The sequence below is a fragment of the Ammospiza nelsoni genome, chromosome 11 (genome assembly GCF_027579445.1).
Source record: "Ammospiza nelsoni isolate bAmmNel1 chromosome 11, bAmmNel1.pri, whole genome shotgun sequence".
Lineage (NCBI taxonomy): Eukaryota > Metazoa > Chordata > Aves > Passeriformes > Passerellidae > Ammospiza > Ammospiza nelsoni.
This window is the reverse complement of record NC_080643.1, coordinates 18,849,882-18,873,415: the sequence shown is the minus strand read 5'-3', so window position 1 is coordinate 18,873,415 and position 23,534 is coordinate 18,849,882. Positions and strand designations below refer to the sequence as shown.

At 40.2% G+C, this 23,534-nt stretch overlaps 1 protein-coding gene across 1 annotated transcript in view; it reads right to left on the bottom strand.

Moving 5' to 3' along the window:
* Positions 1 to 23,534, bottom strand: part of SYN2 (synapsin II) — a 191,479-nt gene that overhangs the window by 117,242 nt on the left and 50,703 nt on the right. The window contains exon 2 of the mRNA XM_059480012.1: positions 123 to 180. Within this exon, the coding sequence (XP_059335995.1) occupies positions 123 to 180 (58 nt within the window). The remainder of the gene's footprint in view (positions 1 to 122; positions 181 to 23,534) is intronic.

Genomic DNA, 23,534 nt, shown 5'->3' with positions numbered 1-23,534 from the left:
AAAAATAAAAAAATAAAAATTAAAAATATGTAATATATACAAAAATAACATTTACATATATATTATATATATATATATAAATATAAAAGATACAAAAATAATGTTCAGGCTAAGCCAGTTACCTGTTCCACCTTTATGTCATACTCTCCATGGACCTTTTTTCCGCGAAAAGCCTTGGCCCTGCAGGGAAAAACAAAAAAAAGGAGAGAAAATCAAGGATGTATTTATCTGTAATCAGTGTCTATAGAAAACTTCCTGTATTGCCTTCAATGTCCTGAAAACACACAAATATATTTTATATTAAATAAATATATTTTATATTAAATCTACCTGTTGCACATGCACAATTCTCCTTCTTTTCCACCCTTGTATTCTTCGCCCCTTCCCACAATATTTTGTAATAAAAGCATGATGTGATTTCCAGCACTGAGGTGAAAATGCACTGAAATGATGAAACACCAGAAGTACACCTTTCACAGCTGTTAAACAATATAAAATAAATCCTATTAAACAGGTACAATCTTGCTCTCAAAGTCAACAGCGGCAGTGGAAATTCATTTCCCTGTGCACAACTTCCTGACAACAACTCACATTCCTTTTTATCCACACATTTCATTTAGAGAAACTGGTTTATTGGGAATAAGCCAGTGCTTAGAAACTTTATATTGTTTTTAAAGTGTCAGAGAACTGGAGACTGCTGTTGTCAGATATTTGAGTGCCTGCTTGGGTTCCTAATCAGTTTTCCTTCCTCTAGACTGACTTGGTATGAAATAATTAATGTGAAGGAGAGTTTATGGGCAATTGTTATGCACCAGGGTTGCTGGGATAAAACAGAATTCACTGATCCAGGCCTTGCAAACAGACATTCCTGCAGGAATCCATCCCGCGTATCCCTCAGGCTGCATGTGTCTGCTTTGGACTAAAGGAGAATTTCAACAAAAAAGATAAATCTGTGGATAAAAAGGAATTATTCTGACACTGATCTTGTTGAAGGAACATGGGATCAGCCTCTCTGCATTTCCTTTCCTCAAGCCAAAGCTTAGGGTGCCTTCCCTGCTTTTTTCTTGTGCAAGGAAAAAATTATTGCACAATTCAAAAACTGAACAGCACAGAACATCACCTCAAGTGTTAAAGAAGAGCAGCTTTGTGCATTTCAAACAAAATGCATCTAACAAAATGCATCTAGTGCATTTCATCTAACAAAATGCTGCTGTGTTACATGAAATCTACCTCCCCAATGAAAGCAATAGCAATACATATATTAATAATGTATTTCTGCTGTGATCTAGAAGAATTTCACCATTGGTTTGAACAGTGGAAAAACAAAATTTCTTAATAATCAAATGTGAATGCTGCCTTGGGCAGCATTTCATAAACAATAAGGGTATTTCTTAAAGAAATTTCTTAAGGATGTGGATAATGGATGGTAGAAGTGTTTATACTGAAATCACACAATAAAATATTGCCCAACCATTAATTCTGTATAAACATGGAATGGGAGAGAAGAAAAAAAGAAAAAAGCATTTGTATTATTATTTTTTTTAACTGTATTATTGCAATAAATACACAGGAAAGATGAAGTTTGAAATCCATTGTTCTGGTCTAGGAGGTGCACACTCAGCTTAGTGTTACCAAATATTTATGCCCATACTAAAAGTAGAAGTTAAACATGAACCTAATTTACAGAAATACCATTAATCACTTGTTTATCTTTCCAAATTTGCTTTGGAATCACTTAAGAGGAATGTGAGCATCACCCCTTGGAAGCTTTGGGGATTCTGGATGTGTTTTTTGGGACAAACCAGGAGATTTGAGCTGGAGGAAGGTTCCCATAATCAGGGGTCTGCACCCAACTCACATCAACAGACTTTAGCTTTAATGCCCCTCTGGAAAACTAAACATTCACCACTGCAAAAAACACTTCAAACTCCAGTTCTGGTCCCCAAGAATTCAACAGCTGGGAGCAGGATGAGCTCCTGGGTTTTATGTCTGGTGCAGAAACAGGTGAGGGAAGTGCATTATTGGGACATCACATGATACATTTAATTGAAATACAATTGTCTTGGCCACATTATGGTGAAGCTGCCTCCTGGAAAACCAGTTTAAATACTCAGTTTCTTCAAATTTAAATGGTAATTATGCAGAGATTAAAACTCCCCCTAAAGCTGCCCTAACACATCTCAGGAACTGGCAGCTCTGAGAGAAGGAATGGAGCTGGGAAAGCACAGAGAGCCCAGGACTGACCCTGCTGCTCTTTACTGCAAGAATGTGTTGGTGAGATAACCAAAACACTCATTAGCTGTTAATTAGTGAGATGCTATTACTCTAAATTCAGTCTCTCTGCTCAAACATGAGGCAATCTCCAAAGAGCTAAGCTCTGGCATGATTCACGTTTCAACAAATGACTTCAGCTTTGAAAATAAACAGGAGTAGTGAGGACTGGAGTTAAGCAATCTGAGGCTTGAAAACAAACCCGACATTCAATCATTTCAAGAAAATCAATTTTGCAGCAGCTTTAGCCAACAACTTTCATGAAAATGTATAATATTCCACAATATTCTCCAAATGTTGAGCCACAGACTGCAGGAATTTATCTTGGTATCTGTTGGCATTCCCTGGTTCCTGGGAATTTCAGACTTTCTGTGCTGACTGACCCCAGGAGAACACTGCACGGACCTGAGGCCATGGAGAAAGCTTCAAAATTAAATGATAGAACTAGGATTGTGGGTGTGTAGAGTAAATAAAAGTGTGTAATATCACACAGTAGAAAACTTAGAGTTTAAAGTTTGAAAATATGATAATATATATAAATAAAGATAAAAGTTTTAAAAATTAATCCTTCTTCTTTATAAGTTTAAGTAGTATTGTGTAATTAGATTAAAAAATCCACATTGCAAACCATGAGTAATTAGTTATTAAGTTAAAAATGAAAATAATTTAGGTGTAATTTCTTAATTAAACTGTTCATCCCTAAAAAGCCTTATAAAAGTGCAACACCATTTTTAGTTTATCAAAGTACTATAAAACTCACAATTTGTAAAACTATAATATAAATAAAACTAATAAGCATCTAAATCCAAACAAGGGGTACCATTTTACACATTTAATCCCGACCCTAACCCAAAAACCACCAAAAATTCCACAGGTATCTCTGAAGAACGACTGAGAGTTTCATTGCTTGAACATTTCATAACAAAGTCTAAGCATTAGTTAGCATGTGGTTATTGTGAAACAGAACCTAGTTTTAATTTTATTTGCTCTGCCTTGGAAATCCAGCCATTCCCTGCCTGAATTATTCCCCATTTGCAATAAAAGAAAGAGGCAGTCCTGTCATAATGACATTCATTACATGCTTATGGTAACTGATTTTATTTTTTTCTGAGGGCAGCTGAGGAATGCAATTGTTTGGTGTTATTTATTTACAGAATTCCCCTCAGTTGCAGTCTCAGATTCCTGTTGAGGCTCATTCCTGTTGGCACAGGGTGTGGGATGGCTGTAAGAGCTCCAGAGCTGTCCAGGACAGGGCTTTGGGGAGGGTGAGGTGAGCACTAAAAACCAAACACACCCCAAACCAGGGGTGCTTACAGTGACACTGGTCTGCTGTGTGGATGGTTTCTGCATTGTAGGTAAAGAAGAAGAGGAAGAAAATCATAAATCATCCACCTGAAACTCCACCACTTTCCAAAGGCTGCAGAGAGAGCAGAGAGCTGGGGAAGGGATGCTGCCCACAGAGGCTGCTCAGAACACCTGAAATATTGATGCATTTCTCGCTGCACAATTCATATTTAAAATGAAACCAGCAGAGAATATGCAGCTGCCACAGAGGCAGCCTGAACTCGCTGCACTCACTGAACTTTGCCAAGGACAAGCAGTGAGGCAGAAGCATTAAAAGAGTTTCAAATATATAAATAATAAATCTGATTTATTTCCTTATTCAGCTACACAGCGTCTACCTACAGTTCCACAGTATCTTACTATGCCATGAGACCAACCTGGTTTAAAATATATATATATGAACACACATATATACATATATATATTTGTGTGTGCATATATACAGAATATTCACAAATATTCTATATTCATATATCATATATATGTATATATATTCACATTTCTTCTATATATATATAACAATATATATATAAATATATATATATAACTATATAACTACATATATATATATATATATATATATATATATATATATATATATATACAGAATATTCCCAAATGCTCTATATGCATATATCATATACATATGTGTGTGTATATATATACAGAATATTCAAAAATATTCTATATGGGTATATCAAATATATGTGTGTGTGTGCATATATATATACAAAACATTCCCAAATATTCTATATGTATATATCATATATAGGTGTGTGCATATATAGAGAGAATATTCCCAAATATTATGTGTTTATATATATCATGTATATATGTGCATATATATATGCAGAATATTCCCAATTATTCTGTACGCATATATCTATATGCATATATATATATAGTATTTCAAAATAATTTAGTGGGAATAGTTTATTTTAATAAATAAATAAATTTATAATAATTATAATATATATTTTTATATATAGAATTATTTTCAAATAATTTACTGCAAATATAAATATAAATATAAATATAAATATAAATATAAATATAAATATAAATATAAATATAAATATAAATATAAATATAAATATAAATATAAATATAAATATAAATATAAATATAAATATAAATATAAATATGCAGACTATTCCCAAATAATTTACTGGAATTATCAGTGAACTCCCTGTAAAGATACTGACAAATGACACAGACCCAGCCAGAATTCCATGGAATTTAAAAGTGTCTCAGTGATAGGCCAGAAAAAGATGAAGAGAAACAAAATTTTGTCTTCAAGTTAAGATTTCAAGTTGAGCCCAGTCTTCAAGTTCAAATGGGCTTAGAAATCATTTGTTCTTTAGCTCAATTAAAAAAGACTTTTGTAAACACAGGAAGACCACAAGCTGCTGTTAACAAAACCAGTGCACGATAAGATCTGCACAGCATTTTCATTTTATGGGAATTAAACCCCATCCCACTGACACCAGGGGGGATTTCTGTGTCAGCATCCTTGTGCTCTACAGCTGACAGCACCACCATTTGCTGGGCTTCCTTTGGGTAACTCACCCCTGATGAGGTTATCATGCTTAAATAGAATTAACCACAGTGATTTAAGGCTTTCCTTTATTTACTTGTTCCACATTTCTGCAAAAAAAAAGGCTGATATGGAACTAAAAATAATCCTGCTTAAAACCTGACTCTGAAAGGCCTTGATATTCCTAAATGTTACTGAGACTCTGCGAAGAGCCGTCTGGGTTTAAATCACGTTCTTTTTGTGTCTGCACAGTGCAGTTCCACCCCTGGCCCCTGCCCCAGCCCCTCTTTCACTCTCCCCTCAAACAGTGATGTTTTCTGCAGGTATTGCCTCAGACAGAGATTGCCTCAGGAGCAGCAGCCAGCAGCACAAAATAAATGTCAGAACGCACCAGACGTGTGACTCTGAGCGACTTTTGGCTCTGGCAGTGCTCCCTGCTGGGCTGGGCTCCATCACATTAATGACAATCTGCATTTAACTGTAAATCTGCACAGCAGTGCCTTTCCTGGCCTGGGACAGCACAGGTGATTCCAGAAGCTTCCACGGCTCACAGTTCTGCTTTGCTGCTCATCACCCAGCTGGGTGCAATGCCCTCTCCATGGCAAGGACACAGTCACCCACCCCAGGAGGTGACAATTCACAGAAACACCAACTGAAATTTGATTTATTTAGTACATTTTTTTGCCCAGCACGCCAGCTAGGACATGAGTGATGCACTTCTTCATCCATCATTTTGAAGGGGAAAATAAACTGCTGATAAAAAGCAACAACAACAAAAAAAGGTGTTTCTGCCAATATGTCTGAGGTTTCATGGTGTCTGAAATCACTGCATCAAATATTTCTATACCAGAGTTGTCAATCATAACAGATAGAAAGAGAATTATTGGGAACAAAGCAAGGATTCCTGTCCTGGTGCATCTCAATCCCCACCCCAGGAGGTGACAATTCACAGAAATACCGACTGAAATTTGATTTATTTCATACATTTTTTCCCCAGCATGGCAGGTAGGACATGACCGATGCACTTCTTCACTCTCACTCCATCATTTTGAAGGGGAAAATAAAATGCTGATAAAAAACAACAACAAAAAAAAGCTGTTTGTGCCAATATGTCTGAGCTTTCATGGTGTCTCTGTACCTGAAATCTCTGCATCAAATATTTCTGTACCAGAGCTGTCAATCATAACACACGGAAAGAGAATTACTGGGAACAAAGGCAAGGATTGCTGTCCTGGTGCATCTCAGCACTGCCCTCCCAGCTGGGCTGCCCATGGCGCTGTCCCAGTGAATTCTGCCAGGATTTCTGCACCTCTGAGCTGCCCATTTGTAGAGGAACACCAGTGTTGGAACCCTGGAAAATGAGAATTTCAGACTTTCTGTGCTGCCAGGCACTGACCCCCAGAACACTGCACTGACCTGAGGCCGTGGAGGAGCTTCCAAAATTGATTGATAGAGCTGGGATAAAATTAAATGATAGAACTGGGATTGTGGGCGTGGAATTTAAATAAAAGTGTGTAATATCACAGGATGGAAAACTCAGAGTTTAAGGGTTTAAAATATAGTAATATATATAAAGCAAGATGGAAGTTTTAGGTTGGAGCCTGTTCCTTCTTCTTCATCTTCTTCACCTTCTTCTTCACCTTCTTCTCCATGGGCCTCGATGGTTTTGTGTAATTGGATAAAAATTCCCCATTGCAGGCCATGCGTGTTTGGTTATTGCGTTAAAAGCAAAAATAATTTAGGTGTCATTTCTTAATTGGACAGTTTAGGCTTAAAAGGCCTTGTAGAGAGAGAGACACGACTCCATTTTTAGTTTGTTGAAGTGCTGTAGAACTCAGGGTTTGTGAGACTGTGACATAGATAAAACTAATAAACACCTGAGTCCCAACAAGAAATTCCATCTCACACATTTAATCCCATCCCTGGCAAAAAAAAAAGAAGATAAAACTGCACACAGGAGGGCACAGCCACCCCAGAGCTCACACTGAGCAGAGCAGGAGAGCCCTGCAGGAGCCCCTGCTCCTCCTCTGCAGGGATTCCCTGCCCTCCCCTCTGCAGCCTGGAGCAAAAAACTTTGTTTAAAACTTGCTTAGAACCCAACCCAAGCATGAGGGTCCTGTCAGCACCCTCATCCCCTTCCCCACTCCCTTCTCTTGGCCACACTCCTGAAAAACCACAGTAAACACTCCCCAGTGGAGGATTTCCCTGCCCAAAGAAATCCACCTCTAAAAACTCACTTAAAAATAACCCATAGCCTAGCTAGAAATAAAGAACACAATTTTATTAAGCAGCAATTATTCCATTTCCCTGTCTGGGCTTCACACAGTTCTTGCTAGAAAGGTAGGGAGTTTTTTCGCAACAACTTTATTTGTGGCACCTTCAGAGGCTTCCATAACCTCCACCTCAATCCCTCTTTTATTCTCCTAATTCATTGCCAGTCCCCTTTCCTTTCCTTTCCTTTCCTTTCCTTTCCTTTCCTTTCCTTTCCTTTCCTTTCCTTTCCTTTCCTTTCCTTTCCTTTCCTTTCCTTTCCTTTCCTTTCCTTTCCTTTCCTTTCCTTTCCTTTCCTTTCCTTTCCTTTCCTTTCCTTTCCTTTCCTTTCCTTTCCTTTCCTTTCCTTTCCTTTCCAACTTCTCCCATCCCTTGGAATGCATCAAACCCCCTCTACTCTGATCATTTCAACTAAACAGAGACATTTTATTCTTTCCACTTTTTATCCTTCCAATCCTTTTTATTCTGGAGGGTTTCTGTCTGTGCCTGAGCAGTGTTTTCACTGGGGATGCAATGCAGCAGAAAGTGCCTCCTACTCCTGAACTGAGATTTTCTGGGTCTTTCAAACAGCATGCTCAACTAAAAATGCCTCATTTTCTGCCCACTCAAGGTGAAACAAGCCCTCTTTCATGCCCAAACACCAAGTCTGCCTTGCTGGTAATGTCTCAAAATCCCACACCTCCCATTATGTAATATTTACCATTAGCCCATTTCTTCTCTGCAAGATTTACGGTCACGATGTAACTCCTGGGAGCTCCTTTTTTTTTTTTTTTTTTTTTTTTTTTGCAAAGGGATGACAAATGGGTATTTTAAAATGTTCATTCCCTCACCAGCAGAAGACCCAATATGTGATGCAACATATTCTAACCTTTTCCAAATCTGTTAGACTCATTAGGGCTGCTACTACACTTTCCCAGGGCTGGGGTCATAAAAATATTTTGTACTCATGAGATGAACAGAAAGTTCCAACTTTTCTACAGGAAAACACTGCCAGCCAAATTACGAAATATTACAGCTCTGAATCCAGCTTTTATTGCTGTTCAAGCCTCAATCTGCACCTTCTGCCCTGAACTCCTTATCTCCTGGAGCAAATAATCCAAGATAAAGTAACAAATTATGGCATTTCCCTACCAACTAAGTAGTCCATCCTTTCCATTTCATCTGCTGATAAGCAAGATAAAAGAGCAAAAAACAGTTATTGAGCAATCTTGTTCAGAAAGGAAGGCACATCAACTTGAGTAAATGGCAAAACTGTCCCACAGTGCAGCCCCTGGGAATAGCTTGTGACAGAGAAAATCCAAACCAGCTAGGAAGATAAGCAAAAGGTAGGTTAGTTTATTTTTTCTTATTGAGGTAAAGAAAATCCAGTGAACCTGAGGACTTTACAGATAATTTCTGGCAACATTTGAAAAGCCAGATAAACCAGCATGGAGTGAAAGAGCCTCTGAGACTGAAACCAGTCCATTTTTTCATCAGAAATGCATCTGATTTTAATTTTTCTATTTATACCAAGTTGTTCACGATGTTTCAGATGTTTCTCAGGAAGATGTGAGACTCTGAGGTAAATTTGAGTAATTTATGCCTGGAGAGATGACAGTGTCACTCCATATACAACATGTTGCACTGCAAACAATGTTTGAATTTTCACATTTGAGGATACTGAATTTAACACAGAAACTGCATCTTAAAAACCTCTCTGAGGCTCTGAATGAACTACTCAAAGGGAGGAAAGAAAGAGGGGGAAGATGCAAGTCATGCACTGATGCAAGTCATGCACTGCCACTAACATCACATTACAGGAACACCTCAGGCCACATTTGAACAAAAAGCCCAAATAATTGATGTAAAACAGCATTTTATGTTTCAATTTTCTTTGTCATGCAGCTGAAATTTATGTTTTTATGTTTATACTCAATACAATCACGTGCTGCCCTGTTTTTTGTTTTTTTTTTTTTTTTTTTTTTTTAGTGGATCAATCAGAAAACCTCATCTTGGTTTCTGAGGAAGGAAAGGAGTTCATGGCTTTTGCTGCCCTCTCCTGTAGGAAGAAATGCAGATGAGATTGGCCAAAAATGGTTTCCAACCACTGGGAAACAGATCCATGGTCAAAGTCCTGAATTTCCTGCTCTAAGGGACCTGCCCAGGTGTCAGCCCCTCTTGGGCAGCTGTCACAGGGAGGGGGTGCATGGAAATATTTGGAATATTTCAGTGCCTGTCTGTGCTCAGGGATGGGTGATAGGCACCAAAGGCATGAACCTAACTCACAAATTGCTTAAATCTACCAGAAAAAGCACATTAACAGAGCAGTCAGAACATTCTTGATGTGTTTCATGCAGCATTAGCAAAAATCATAGTGAAATTAATCACTGCCATCCCCATGGATTAAATTATTGCTAATTGCTGATGTTGTCTGTGATACTCTGCTACTTGCAGGTGAATTAATGAATATTTCAAGGTGGGCTTTTTTCTCACTCATACCCAGAGTTTCCATTGGTTTCATGAGTCTCCTGTGACTCTAAATGTGGATCTGGGTGGTACTTCCAGTGCAGTTTCCCCTTCTTGAGTGAAGGAGGATTTCACACACTGTGCTCAGCAGAAAACAAAAAGAATTTATCAGTTCTGATGAAGAATGAGCCTCAGAGACATGCATTTCCAGAGAAAAGTCCAGAATGCTGCCACAAAAACTCAATTACCCCACAATTCTCACATTCCAGTAGCCACGGGAATTACATTGTACAGATAATTCTCTGTGCAAATGGGTACCAAGAAAGCAGAAAATGTTTTTGCCAGTATCACCTTTTCATGGTTTTTTGGTTTCCCAAGTGTGTTAGAGAACTAAACCCACCACCTTGTAGTTCAATATTACACCTTGAAATACAATCACATCATTTTGTCTGTACTTCAAAAACCCATGCTTGGTTTATTGATTTCAATATTCTCTAAAAAGCCAAATAACCAAGGGCCTGTGTTTTGAAGTTTTTTTCAACTTCTCACTACTGATTAGGGAACAACAGAATTTTTCCAGTACTGCTGGTTTGTGAGCTGTGTTTTACACAATAAACTGGCATCCAAGTATTGCTCCAGACATGACATTATATCCCTGCCCCAGGTGAGCCTGACCTTGGGAAAATGGATTTTAAAAAGTCCTGCACAGGAACAGCCCATAAAGCTCAAAGCCAGGAAAATCTGCTGGAATCTGTAAAAGAGAAGCCCAAGGTGAGGATGCTGTGACAAAGGAGAAGCCAGCAGAGATGGAAAGGGCTTTGCTGACAGTGGTGTGTGACAGGCAGCTGTGCAGACACTTGATTTGCTCATGGTGCATCTGATCAGGAGCTGAATTAAAACCAGAAAATCTCTGCCAGAGAGAGGCACGCTCATTTTGGTGTAACTATGCCATTAAATAATACAAATTCCCACCATGGCTCACACCCTCCTCATCATTTGCACAGCAAAAACAAGCCAAGTTTTCAGAGCTTAACAACCACTGGAATCAGACAGGCTCCACACCCTCCCAAGGATTTGGTGCAGAATTTCCCAGCCAAGATCCGCAGCACTCGGGGCACGTCCAGCTCTGCAGTGGGGGAGCAGGGAGCACCAGGGGTTTGGGGTTTGGGGATGCAGCAGTGTCACCCTGAGCCCTCCCAGCTGAGAGGAGCAGGGGCAGTGCTGAACACAGCCTGGGGTTCCAAATCTGCCCTTCCCCTTCCCTCTTTTTATTTTTTTTTTTTTTTTTTTTTTGCACAGCTAAATGTTGTCGGATCTGAGATTTACTGCCAAAACATGGCAGTGTAAGAGGCATGAAGCAACTGAGATGCAGACAAGCATTCTCTCCTGACACACAGCCCCACGGTGCAATAATTACATAATTGCAGGATTCAGAGCCACAGCATTAATTCCCCCTGTGCCTACAGGGGTGAGAACAGGACCTCTCTGCGTATTTTTGCACACAACAGCAAAGCCTGTTCCGAAATCTCAGAGATTTGAGTGTGGCTGAGCTCTGCCTGGGTGAATTTCACACAGCCCTGAGCCCAGGGTGCCCAGGGGATGAACTGGAGCCAGCCCAGCTCATCCTGTGGGATTCACCAGTGGTGCCCCAGGAGGTGAACCTGAACCAACCTGATCCTGGGGGATGCACCCAGGGTGCCTAGGAGGTGAACTGGAACCAACCCACCTTATCCTGTGGGATTCACCCAGGGTCCCTGAGGAGATGAACTGGAACCAACCTCATCCTGGGGGATGTACCCAGGGTTCCCTGGAGATGAACAGCACCCGCTCTCCCCGTCCTTGGGGTACACCATGGTTCCCCTGAAGATGAACTGGATTTATCCACCTCATCCTGTGGGATTCACCCAGGGTGCCCAGGAGATGATCTGGACCTAGCCCACCTCATTCTGTGGGATTGACCCATGGCCCCCCAGGAGAGGAGCTGGATCCAGCCCAGCTCATCCTTTGGGATTCACCCAGGTGCCCAGGAGTTGAACTGGACCCACCTACCTACCCCATCCTCTGGGACTGACCCATGTTCCCTGAAGAGGTGAACTGGTCCCAAGGCACCTCATTCTGTGGGATTCACTCATGGCCCCCCAGGAGATGAACTGGTCCCATTCAGCTCATTCTGGGGGATTCACCCATGGTCCCTGAGGAGATGAACTGGTCCCACCTACTCCATCCTGTGGGATTCACCTGTGATGAACTGGACCCTGTCCATGTCATCCTGTGGGATTCACCCATGGTGCCCCAGGAGATGAACTGGAACCAGCCCAGCTCATCCTGTGGGATTCACCCAAGGTCCCTGAGGAGATGAACTGGACCTACCAATCTCATCCTGTGGGATTCACTCATGGTCCCCCAGGGGATGAACTGGAACCAACCTCATCCTGGGTGATGCAGCCAGGATGCCCTAGGAGGTGAAGTGCTCCCACTCAGCTCATTCTCTGGGATTCACCCATGGTCCCCGAGGAGACGAACTGGAGCCAGCCCACCCCATCCTGTGGGATTCACCCATGGTCCCCCAGGAGCTGCACAGGGCTGTGGTCCCCTCCTTGGTCACCGCCAAGGCTGCAGCCTCTGGCCCCTCAGGAGAAGGGGTGGGAATGCCTTTCCCATGGAGGAGCTGCCATTTGGCAGAGCCCCCCAGAGCAGCCCTGGTTATGTAAGAGCCCAGGCTGGGTTGGTTACTGGTAAATATTTTCACTTGTGAATTTATGACTCTGGGCAAGCAGGATCCTCCCAGCCAGTAAACAATAACAGCCCTCAGAGGGAGAATGTGTTCCTGATTATTCCACAGTAATCCTGCTGGGACACAAATCCAGGATGTGTTGAAAAGCTCTTGGAGCTGCAGACCCAGGGTGTCCATCCTGCAAGTTTAGAGAAGGGAAGGCTGCTGCTGTCAGCCTGCTTTGCTACTGCCTCCACACAAATTAGTGCAGCTCCAGCAGACACTGATCCCAGGCAGCTCTCCTATCAAACTCCCACACAATGGCACTCTGCCAGTTCCCTCTCAAATCCTTCTCTTTCTCATTTGTGAGCAGGGGAGAAACTAGAGCGCACAAAATGAGCAAGTAATGCCCAAGATCCCAACAGCACAAGCAAAAGAAAATTCACAAGGATTCACAGACACGGCCATTATTTTTTTTTAACAGCAAGTCCATGAATCTTTCTGACTACTTATGAAGTCAAGATTTTCTATATTTTCACCTCTTCTCTTTCTTACCCCCAGTAGTTTTTATGACTTTTTGAACCAGCCCCTATTTCCCATAGCAACCAGAACACACCTGGTGAGCATTGCACTCATTAACTTCATTGCAAGCTCCTGCACTCTGAGTTTCTCCATTCTTATTAATTAATTACCCTGTTCCACCACCCAGCAGCTAATTAAAAACAATAAAAATTGCCCTGTTGAGTTGCAGACAGAATCTGAAGTATTACTATGTTTTATTTTGAGGCTATTTTTAAGATTTCTTATTAGTGGATCTCTTTTTTTTTTTTTTTTTTTTTTTGATAATCCAGCCATAATATGCACTGATTGTGAAGGGAAAAAAAAGGCAGATTCCTTTTTGAAGAATTAAGGGAAACCAAAGCAAATCTTTGAGACTTTTAAAAAAGGTTTTTGTGTTTACGGGCGTTTCTCCTAAATGCATTTCACATTCTGTCAGCTCCACCAGGATCACCCAAGACAGAAATCCTGCATTTCTTTAGATGAGTTTGCACCTCCAGCCATTTCAGACTCACTGGGGTGCGGAGGCCGCCTCTTTTCCAGGAAAGGGAAGCAGAGCAAACCAAGATCCATTGCTGCCAGGTGTGTTTTTAGGGAATAACCAATTTTTGGAGCGAGTTTGAGCTCCTGCCCCTTGCCAGGCTGGAGGAGAGCAGGTCCCAGCTCCATCCAGTCCAGCACTGCCATCTGCCGGGAGCTGCAGCTCCTCGAAATCACTGCCAAAACCACCCAAATCTGCAGGGCTTTCACCCATTTGTCCATCTAATTGCTAATTAAAAAGCAATGGTGGTTTAATTTTAAACCAAAATATTAATCACTGTAAATAAAATCAGAGCAACCAAAGAAAATTTGAGCAGTAATTTCCATCTATTCACCATTGAGCTCTGATTCTGCAAGGTTTCAGAGGGAAAGGAAGGAGCTCAGGTATTTTCTCAACTGGATTTTAGATCAAAATTAGGCAAAAGAATTCATCACAATCCAAGCTGCAGTGAGGCTTCCACAAGACACACGGGTACAGAGCTGGCACTGACCAAAATCCATCTCTGCCCTCTGCTTCTACATTTTACCTCAGTTTGAGAGACTGAAAAATTCAAAAATATATGAAAAAAGCCATTCATGAACAATAATTTCATGAAATTATATAAATTAGATTAGATTCCCTAAAGTTTTCTTAATTCCATCAGAGTAAATCTCACTTTTTAAGTTATGCCAGGTGTGGAGAGCCTGGTCCCCATTACTGAGCTCCAGGAAAAACTCACATTGGGCAGGAAAAAATTCCATATTGGGCAGGGAAAACTCCACATTGGGCAGGGAAAGGTGGAGGGAAAGCAAAGTGGAGCCTTGTGCTCAGAAATGAACACAAGACAGGTCTAGATGCTGAAAACAGACAAAGAAAATGGGGAAACTCAGTTCATGAGGATTTTTTTGCATCACTCATCCCAAAGAAAGAAGAGGAAACATGGTCATTAGGTATCTACACAGGCAATAAAGAATTCAGCAAAGTTACCCAGTTTCCATCATTTGTAAGAGACTAATTCTTAATTTTAAGTGTCCTCATCTTGCCAGCAGCCCTCAGTGACAGCCAGGACAGCTGGGGACAGTGACACATTGATGGCTTATATAGTAATAATGGCATACTATAGTAATTAATGCTTAATAATTGCTATAATAATTATTAATTACTATAATATAGTAATTAATTACATTATTATAATAACAATATTAATAATAATACCTTATATACGTCACTATATGAAACAATCAATAAACAAAACCATAAAAACCTTTTTTTCTACTCAAGAGAGAGGGGGAAATGTGGGAAATGGATTTGTAGGAAATTCTCAAAGCCTGACAGAAGACTCACATACCATACATTTGTATACAAACCTTAAGATAAAAAATACTGACCTAGAAATACTAGATTAAGACAAATAATCTAGTAGAAATACTATAGATTAAGACAAATATTGTTGAGAGAGAAATAGAACTGGAAAAAAGTTTCAAAAGATGGCCTTGCAAATAAGACTGGATACTTTAGAGAAATAGAACTATATATTATGTTATAGTAAGACCCATAAAAATTAATTTTAGATAACTAACTTTAAAACATTTACAGTAGAGTGTGACAAAAACTAATAAGACAAAAATTGCTTATAAAATATTATAATTAGGAAATAGTTAACTTCTAATTGTAATAACATGAATTACATCTATATTGTCTCACCCATCACATGAAAATAAAAAGAATAGAGGTTTTTAAAACACCTCTCAGTTTCCCCTTCTCTAAGTAAAAATAAATAATTCTATTCCAACAAATGGCTGTACCCCTGTTCCTCTCCATCTTCCCTCCTTAAATTTCCCCTAAATTATCCCCAGCACCTACTCCTCCTCATGGCAGGACAGTGTGTCCCAAACTATCCAGAGCCCCCGTGTCCAGCTCAGGGAGGAACAGATGGAGGGGAGCAGCTCTGCCCAAAGCTGTGTTATCTCCCTGGCGGCCCCGACAGGAACCAGAGGAGCATTGTTGCACATTCAGACACAATTCCCATCTGGAAAAACACCTCAGAAACACTTTATCAGGCAGAAATGGGGCTGTTTTCTGCTCTTAGATCTTGGAGAAGGGATAATTTGGAGCGTTTGGTATTGACTTTTGTCACTGTCATATTTTCTGGAAAAATCCCTTTGCCCAGGAGTTTCTCTTGAGAAGCTGAGAAGCCTCAGAGAAAAAGGACAACAATATTGTCTCATTTGCTTCTCCTGTGTTTTGCTGCTTTGGAATGTGGTTGGAGATTGTTTATCCAACAGGTGCTTGTTTGATTGGTTTCATGTAAATTGTTTTTACTTATTGGCCAATCATGGTCATGCTGTGCCAAGACTCTGGAAAGAGTCACGAGTTTTCGTTATTATCTTCTAGCCTTCTGTCTATATCCTTTCTCTATTCTTTAGTATCGTTTAATATTTAGTATAACATTCTTTTATATAATATAGATCATAAAATAATAAATTAGCCTTCTAAGAACATGGAGTCAGATTCTCAATTCCTCAATGATGGAGGTCTCAGAAAACACCACAAAGAAAGAGAAAGGATACATTCAGAAGGCTGGAAAAGAATGAATAATAAAAACCCATGACAGACTCAGAGTCCAACACAGCTGGCTGGGATTGGCCATTAATTAAAAACAATTCACATGCTGGGTAAACAATTCTCCAAATCACATTCCAAAGCAACAGAACATGGAGAAGATGAGGCTTCTCATCTTGCCAGGAGAAGAAATCCTGGCAAAGGGATTTTTCAGAAAATATCACAGTGACATTCAGGAACTTTTCTGAATTACAGCTTTTCAGAAATCATCTCCAAAGGCAGCAGGTCAAGGCTGCAACATGTCATCCTTTCCCTACTTGTGTGCATCCCACATTTTGAGCCTCTTTCCTGGATTGACAGCTTGAGGCAAGCAGTGTTTTAAGGGCTTAATTCCAACCCACAATGTTGTGATACTTTGATTAATCTGGGGCATCGCTTGGTTCAGACTTTGCTGAGGGCTTGTTTTGGTACTATCCCCCACTAAAAGGTGTCACAACTTTCTGTCTCATGCCTGGATTCACAGTTTCTTACTCCTTTTCCCTTCTTCCCTCTCACATACTTAAGAGTTGAGAGCTGGAACCCTTCTCAATCCCAATGTTTATCCAAGGTTTCCATTTCATTATCACACATATCTTCTTTTTTTTCTCATTCTGTAGGCAAGCTACAGCTCTCATTTTCCTGCAAGACAATCTCAGATTATTTATCCTATTTGCCTTGGATGGAGTAGTCCTGGCAACCAAGTTTAAGCAGACTCCAAGGACTAGTGGTGTCTTGAGATGAAATTCCTCCCTCAAACTCTGCAATATGCTCCTTTCTGAGCACATTAACCTGAACAGATGGGAGCGAGTCTGTGGGCAGGCAAAAGCTGTTAGAGCAAAAACTTCGAATACAAAAAGAAATAATTAAAAAATCTGACTCACAGGCCTGGTAAGAATCACAAGATTGGCATCAGAGATCCCTACATTTTAAGAGGAAACGTGTATTTTAAAGAAAACAGACACATGAGCCTATATTTTTGTTGTGTGCTTTTGACTCCCCTCAAAGGAGGGGAAACCTGATTTATTTGAAGGGAGAACTGGGGTCATGATTTGTTTGCAAAAGCTTTAAAAAATTAAAGCTAATTTAAAAAACAACAAAAAGAGGGGTAAGTGGGCACAGTGGAACAAACCCTCCATGGTCTGCTGCTCAGCCTCCCAGCAAAGCCACACAATAAATACCCACAATGATGAGGATTTACGATTTTCAAAGCTGTTGTTCCAAGGATTTAGAGTTTTCTGCACCAAGCTTAATTGCACCTCTCCTGGGCTTCTCATTCCCAATGGAATTCACCCCAGAATGAACAGGGCACAGGGACAATTTGTGGAATTATCCACAGCGTGATAGTGACGGCATGAAGAGGAGGAGGAGGAGGAAGGAGCTGGGAAGAAAAGGAGCAGGAGAACAAAACAGACTGAAAAGGGATTTTTCTTGCTGCCCAAGAACATTTGCGCACTCAGTGGAGCAGCAGGAAGGCAGGGACAGGTAAGGACACCTCACACCTGAAATGGCAACAGTGGTGGGTGACCTCAAAGAGGCACAGAAATGGATCCACAAAATCCACTTTGGTGCAATTTGTAATTCTCCATAAATAATGAAGCTCTACACCCTGTTAGTAATTACTTTTAATTTTTAAATAGATACATGTATAGAAAGGATCTTTATATATTTTTGTATCTTCAGATCAATGAAAAAAAATATATATTGTATGTATTTAAATCCCTTTTATATATAAATTTTTATTTATATATAAAATATTTATATAAATAAAATATATTTTAATATTATAAAAAATAAACTATATATTTTAGATAAAATATACAAAAATATATGAAAATATATATTATATAATTGTAAGATTATTTATTTATTTATAAAGAATAAATAAATTATTTACTTTTTATAAATTATGTATAAAGATAATTTTATTATTTATAAATAAAATCTATAGATTTTATAAATAATATAAATAACAATATACTATAAAATTATATAATAAATAATGAATTAATAAATTATATTAAATAATAAAGTAATAATGAATAATTAAATAATATTTACAAATTTCAGTTCAATAAAAACCAATTTTCATAACCTAGTTCCTAAGCATGATATCAACATGCCTTACTCTGAGAAATACCAGACTAAAAAAGGAATATGCTAATGTTTTCTTATTTAATTTTTAGCATTTTATCTAACTATAAATTAATAAATTAAAAGTAGATAGGGCAGAAAAATCACTGCAAAATTACAGGTCATTTAACAGAACACAAAAATAAATCTTTAAAATGGCAGTTTTAGAGATTCAGGGGAACAAGAAAGGGCCTGTAGGAAAACTTACTCTTAGGTAAAACAATTTATTTCCCTCTACACAAATTCCTCTCTCAGTTAAGAAAAAATTACATTACTACCAAAAAAAAGAAAGGATTTCTCAGCTGGAAAAAAAAAATCAATACAAGGTTTGATTAGGAAATACACAAAACTAAAATTATTCTCTTCCTTTATCAACACACAGCAGAAGTTACCACAGGCCTGAGAGACTCTCAGAACACAAAAAATAAAGTTTGCCCAGCATGAAGAGCCCTTTTTAAAATATTCCATGAAATTCCCAATCCTTTACACAATGAATGTGTATTCCACATGAAAAATATTCCTGATTGCTCAAGGTCATGGGGGTAGAATGATGAATGAAAATCTGAATGCAGGTAGTTAATATAGGAACACAAAAATGCTCTTAACAGAACTCACTGTTGCTGACCCGGGTGCTGAAAATAGTAACTCTCAGTGGTATATTTATTATCAACTCTGTAATTTGATGAGAATTTAATTTACAGCAAATGAGAATGCGGAATAGAGAAAGGATTCTATAGCACAGCATTGGGGGGAACAGAATTTTCGAAACAAAATAAGAAAATAGAGGGGCATTTGGCTTTGTGAGCCTTCCTTCTCATAACTTGTGTTTTAAAGTCCCACACGTCCCCAGTAAAGCAGCACTTTTTCAGGGACTTTATTATTTTGATATTTATTATTTTATATTTTATATATTTTTGATATTTATTATTTTATAATATATTTATTTCTATTGCTGAGTGTTGATAGAACTGAGGGTTCTGAGGCCTGGCAGAGCTGCCAGCGTTCTGGCAGGCATCAGTGATCCAAAGAGGATCTCCTCTATTTTCATCACTCCCGTGGCTCTGGGGAGGTTTGTTTTACCTTCCCCGGGATGAAAAAGGAGAATTTCCACAGCAGAGAGGCCATTCCTTACTCTGAGCTCCCCCCAAACACAATTTCTGTCACGGCTTCAGTGCCAGGCTCCAGATTTGGGATTCCACAGCTGCAGGAATTGTCTGTCCCTCCCTGCACAGCCACTAAAAATGGGCTGATTCCCTCCTTCCCTGCCCAAATTTCCCAGCCTGTTCCAGTGGGATCCCTGTCCCAAGGAGCTCACACACAGCCCTGGAAGCAGAGCAGGCAGGAGCTGCTTCTTATTCTTATTCTTATTCTTATTCTTATTCTTATTCTTATTCTTATTCTTGTTCTTATTCTCATTCTTATTCCTGTTTATTCATTATTATTATTATTATTACTATTAATATTACTATTATTATTATTGCTGTTATTCTTCTTATTATTATTATTCCTGTTTATTCCTATTTATTCCTGCTCCAGCCCCTGGAGCGGCAGGTGTTGTTCTCAGCTCCCTCTCCCAGAGTTCATATTTATAAAGTTTATATTGTAAAGTTTATATTGTGAAGTTTATATTGTGAAGTTTATATTGTGAAGTTTGCATTGTGAAGTCTCTATTGTGAAGTTTCTATTGTAAAGTTTGTATTGTTCATCTTGTGTGGGACAAGGTGATCTCTGTGCTCAGAGCTCTCCTGGCTACAAAGCAGAATGCCACCAAAATGTATTCCCTGCAAATCCCAAGTGTCCTTCAGATCCCACTGGCTTTCAAACCAGAATATTAGATGGGTACTTAGCTGTTATTTACCACTCTTTTATAATGCCAGCATCATCTTCCAAATGTCATCACCCTTTACCTCAATCTAGCATCTAAAACCATGATTCTTTCATACACAAATGTCTTCATTGTGATAGAAAATATAAAGAAAGCCCTCAAATCTGCTTGACATGAAAGTTATCAGCCCCAAACCCTCCTCTGGCCTACAGAATTTACATTCCTAAGGATGCAAAGTCTTGCCTTAGCCAAGTTGTGAGGGTGTCCTTGCTTTTGGAGAAGTCCTTCTGCATGTGATTTCATTATTATAGCCAGAGCTAAATTTGCTTTAATCAGAAAAACGTCAGCACAGGTGGCACTGTATAGAAAAGCCTGCAGGGAGAAAAAAAAAAAACAGAAAAGAACTAAAAAATACAGAGCAAAGAGTGGCCTGACAAATCTCATTGTGCTGAGAGGGGAGCTAGAAGGGACAGGGACAAAAGGAGCTGCAGCGGTGCCAATCCGTTTGGAGTGTGAGCAGCAGGGACTGCAGGGATTGTGCAAAGCTGGTGACTCATCCCTGTCCCTGTCCTCTGAGGGGTTTTCATTCCCTGCTCTACCTCTCTGCATCCCCCTGGCTCTGGGGTTTTCATTCTCTGCTCTCCATCTCTGCTTCCCTCTGTGCTTGGAGGGTTTTCATTCTCTGCTCTCCATCTCTGCATCCCTCTGGCTTTGGGGTTTGCACTCTCTGCTCTCCATCCCTGCATCCCCTGGCTCTGAGGGGTTTCATTCCCTTATATCCATCCCTGCATCCCTCTGAGTTTTGAGGAGTTTTCATTCCCTGCTCTCCATCCCTGCATCCCTCTGAGTTTTTAGTTTCATTCTCTGCTCTCCATCTCTGCCTACCTCTGGGGTTTTCATTGCCTGCTCTCCATTTCTGCATCCCTCTGTGTTTGGAGGAGTTTTCATTCTCTGCTCTCCATCTCCATCTCTGCACCCCTCTGGCTCTGGGATTTTCATTCCCTGCTCTCCATCCCTGCATCCTGCTGGCTCTGAGGGGTTTTCATTCCCTGCTCTCCATCTCTGTGTCCCTTTGGCTCTGAGGGGTTTAATTCTCTGCCCTCCATCTCCATCTCTGCACCCCTCTGGCTCTGGGGTTTTCAATCTTTGCTCTCTATCTCCATCTCTGCATACCCCAGGCTCTGGGATTTTCATTCTCTGCTCTCCATCTCCATCTCTACATCCCTCTGGCTCTGAGGGTTTTCATTCTCTGCTCTCCATCCCTGCACCCCTCTGGCTTTGGGGTTTGCACTCCCTGCTGTCCATCTCTGCATTCCTCTGAGTTTTGAGTTTTCATTCTCTGCTCTCAATCTCTGTATCCCTCTGTGCTTGTGGTTTGCATTCCCTGCTCTCCATCTCTGCACTTCTCTGGCTCTGGCCACGGACACAGCACAAGCTGATGGAGGCACCTGAGAGATCCAGACACAGAAAGTTTCAATGGCCTGGGCACAGCAGCACCTGAGATGCCAGGGCATGTCACACATGTCACACATGTCACACATGCTGCTGCATTTTAAAGCTGTGCATTTGCTCCATCTCAAGTCAGAATAACTGCTTTTCTTCCCCTGAGGATGTGAATGGATCTAAGTGTGTTTCGCACCAATTCCCATTCTTTTACAGCCACACAGTCCTGTTAAAGCTGAAACATCACAATGGAATTACCAGATGTCTTAGGCTGAAAGATTTATCTGGGGGTGTGAATTCAATCACCATCTGTCAGAGCTGGGGCAGGTATCTTCTGTTCATTGGGCAGTTCTCTTTATCTCTCCCACAAACCCATCCTCCTTCCAGGAGATATTTTCTGTTCATGGGCCAGTGAGTGTCCCTGCAGGGCTGATAAAATTCCATCATCCCATGGGGAGAAGCTCCGCCCAGGGGAGGAGCCGAGCATTCCTACCTGGATACAATCTGAGGTTTGGGACACCAGGGAAACCTTTTTCCAACTGCATGGCCAGAGGGAGCCCAGGCCCATCCCCAGCAGCCCTGGAGCTGCAGAGGAAAACTCCCCCCTTGTGCAGGATCCCTGCTGCAGCAGAGCCACAGCTGGCACTGCAGGAGGGCTGAGCCACCCTGGGATGGGGCTGGGACACCCCCTGACACACAGGGGGTCAGGGCATGCTCTGACTCTGGCACTGGGTTTTGGGTTTTTATAATGTACTATTACATTTGAATTTTTAGTTTTTCTAGTAATGAACTGGTATTCCTATTCCCATATCTCTGCCTGAAAGCCCCTTAATTTCAAAATTGTAATAATTCAAAGGGAGGGGATTTACATTTTCCATTTCAGGGGAGGCTCCTGCCTTCCTTAGCACACACCTGTCTTGTCAAGCCAAGACATCAGGTAAAAAAACCAACAGCCCTGCCCCTTAGAAAGCTAAGTAATGCCAATTAATCCTTAAAACATCCTAAACTCTTCCAAGATAATCAACTTCATAATCTAAAGAATTTATAATATTACAAAAACATTATATTAGTTATACAATTATTATAAGAATACAAAAAGGTTTTAAACAGATTTAACACCAACATTTGCTAAATGATGGCCTTCCAGATTTGGAGGAGGATTTGGATTTGTAAGTTGTGGCAGCTGCCATATTTTAATTTATTCATTACAGAGGAGCTGTGTCACAGGAATGGCCAAGGCAAAGGGCTCACATTGCCTGGCACTCAGGGCAGGCATTTCCTGCCAAGCCAAGGTGCTGCAGAGCTCTGTGGATGCTCTGAGAGATTTTAGAAGTGGGAATTAAAAAGCAGAGTATTCAGAATTTAACCAAAATAGGTTGAAGTGCAAATCCTGAAACCCCTGCAGTTATGAATCACACCAAAATTCTTTTCTCTCCAAGCCCTTTCCCCAACTTGTGTCACAGTGGAGAGCAGCTGAAGAAATGAATTTTTAATTCCCAGGCATCACGTGACACAGGAATTCCCTCAAAAACATTAATAAAAAGCCCCCCACAGATCCAGAATCCAAAACTACCAGTGCCTCTGCAACAAGAGGATCTCTATTAGAAATAGTGACACCAAATTAACTGCTGAGAACTGATGTCATACACAAATTATCAGCTTCTACATGGGCTCACAATAATATTTTATCTTGAATTTATCAACAGCTGAAATAATTGGTGATAACAAATTATAGATTATTACATGGATTGTTATTACATCACTGAATTAGAAAAGGGAATTTTGTGTGTATATTCTGTACCCTTCCTCTTCCCTTCCTTTCCCACTACCTCTCCAGTGGGACTCTCCTTGAGGATTTTGAAAAGAGCAATATTTA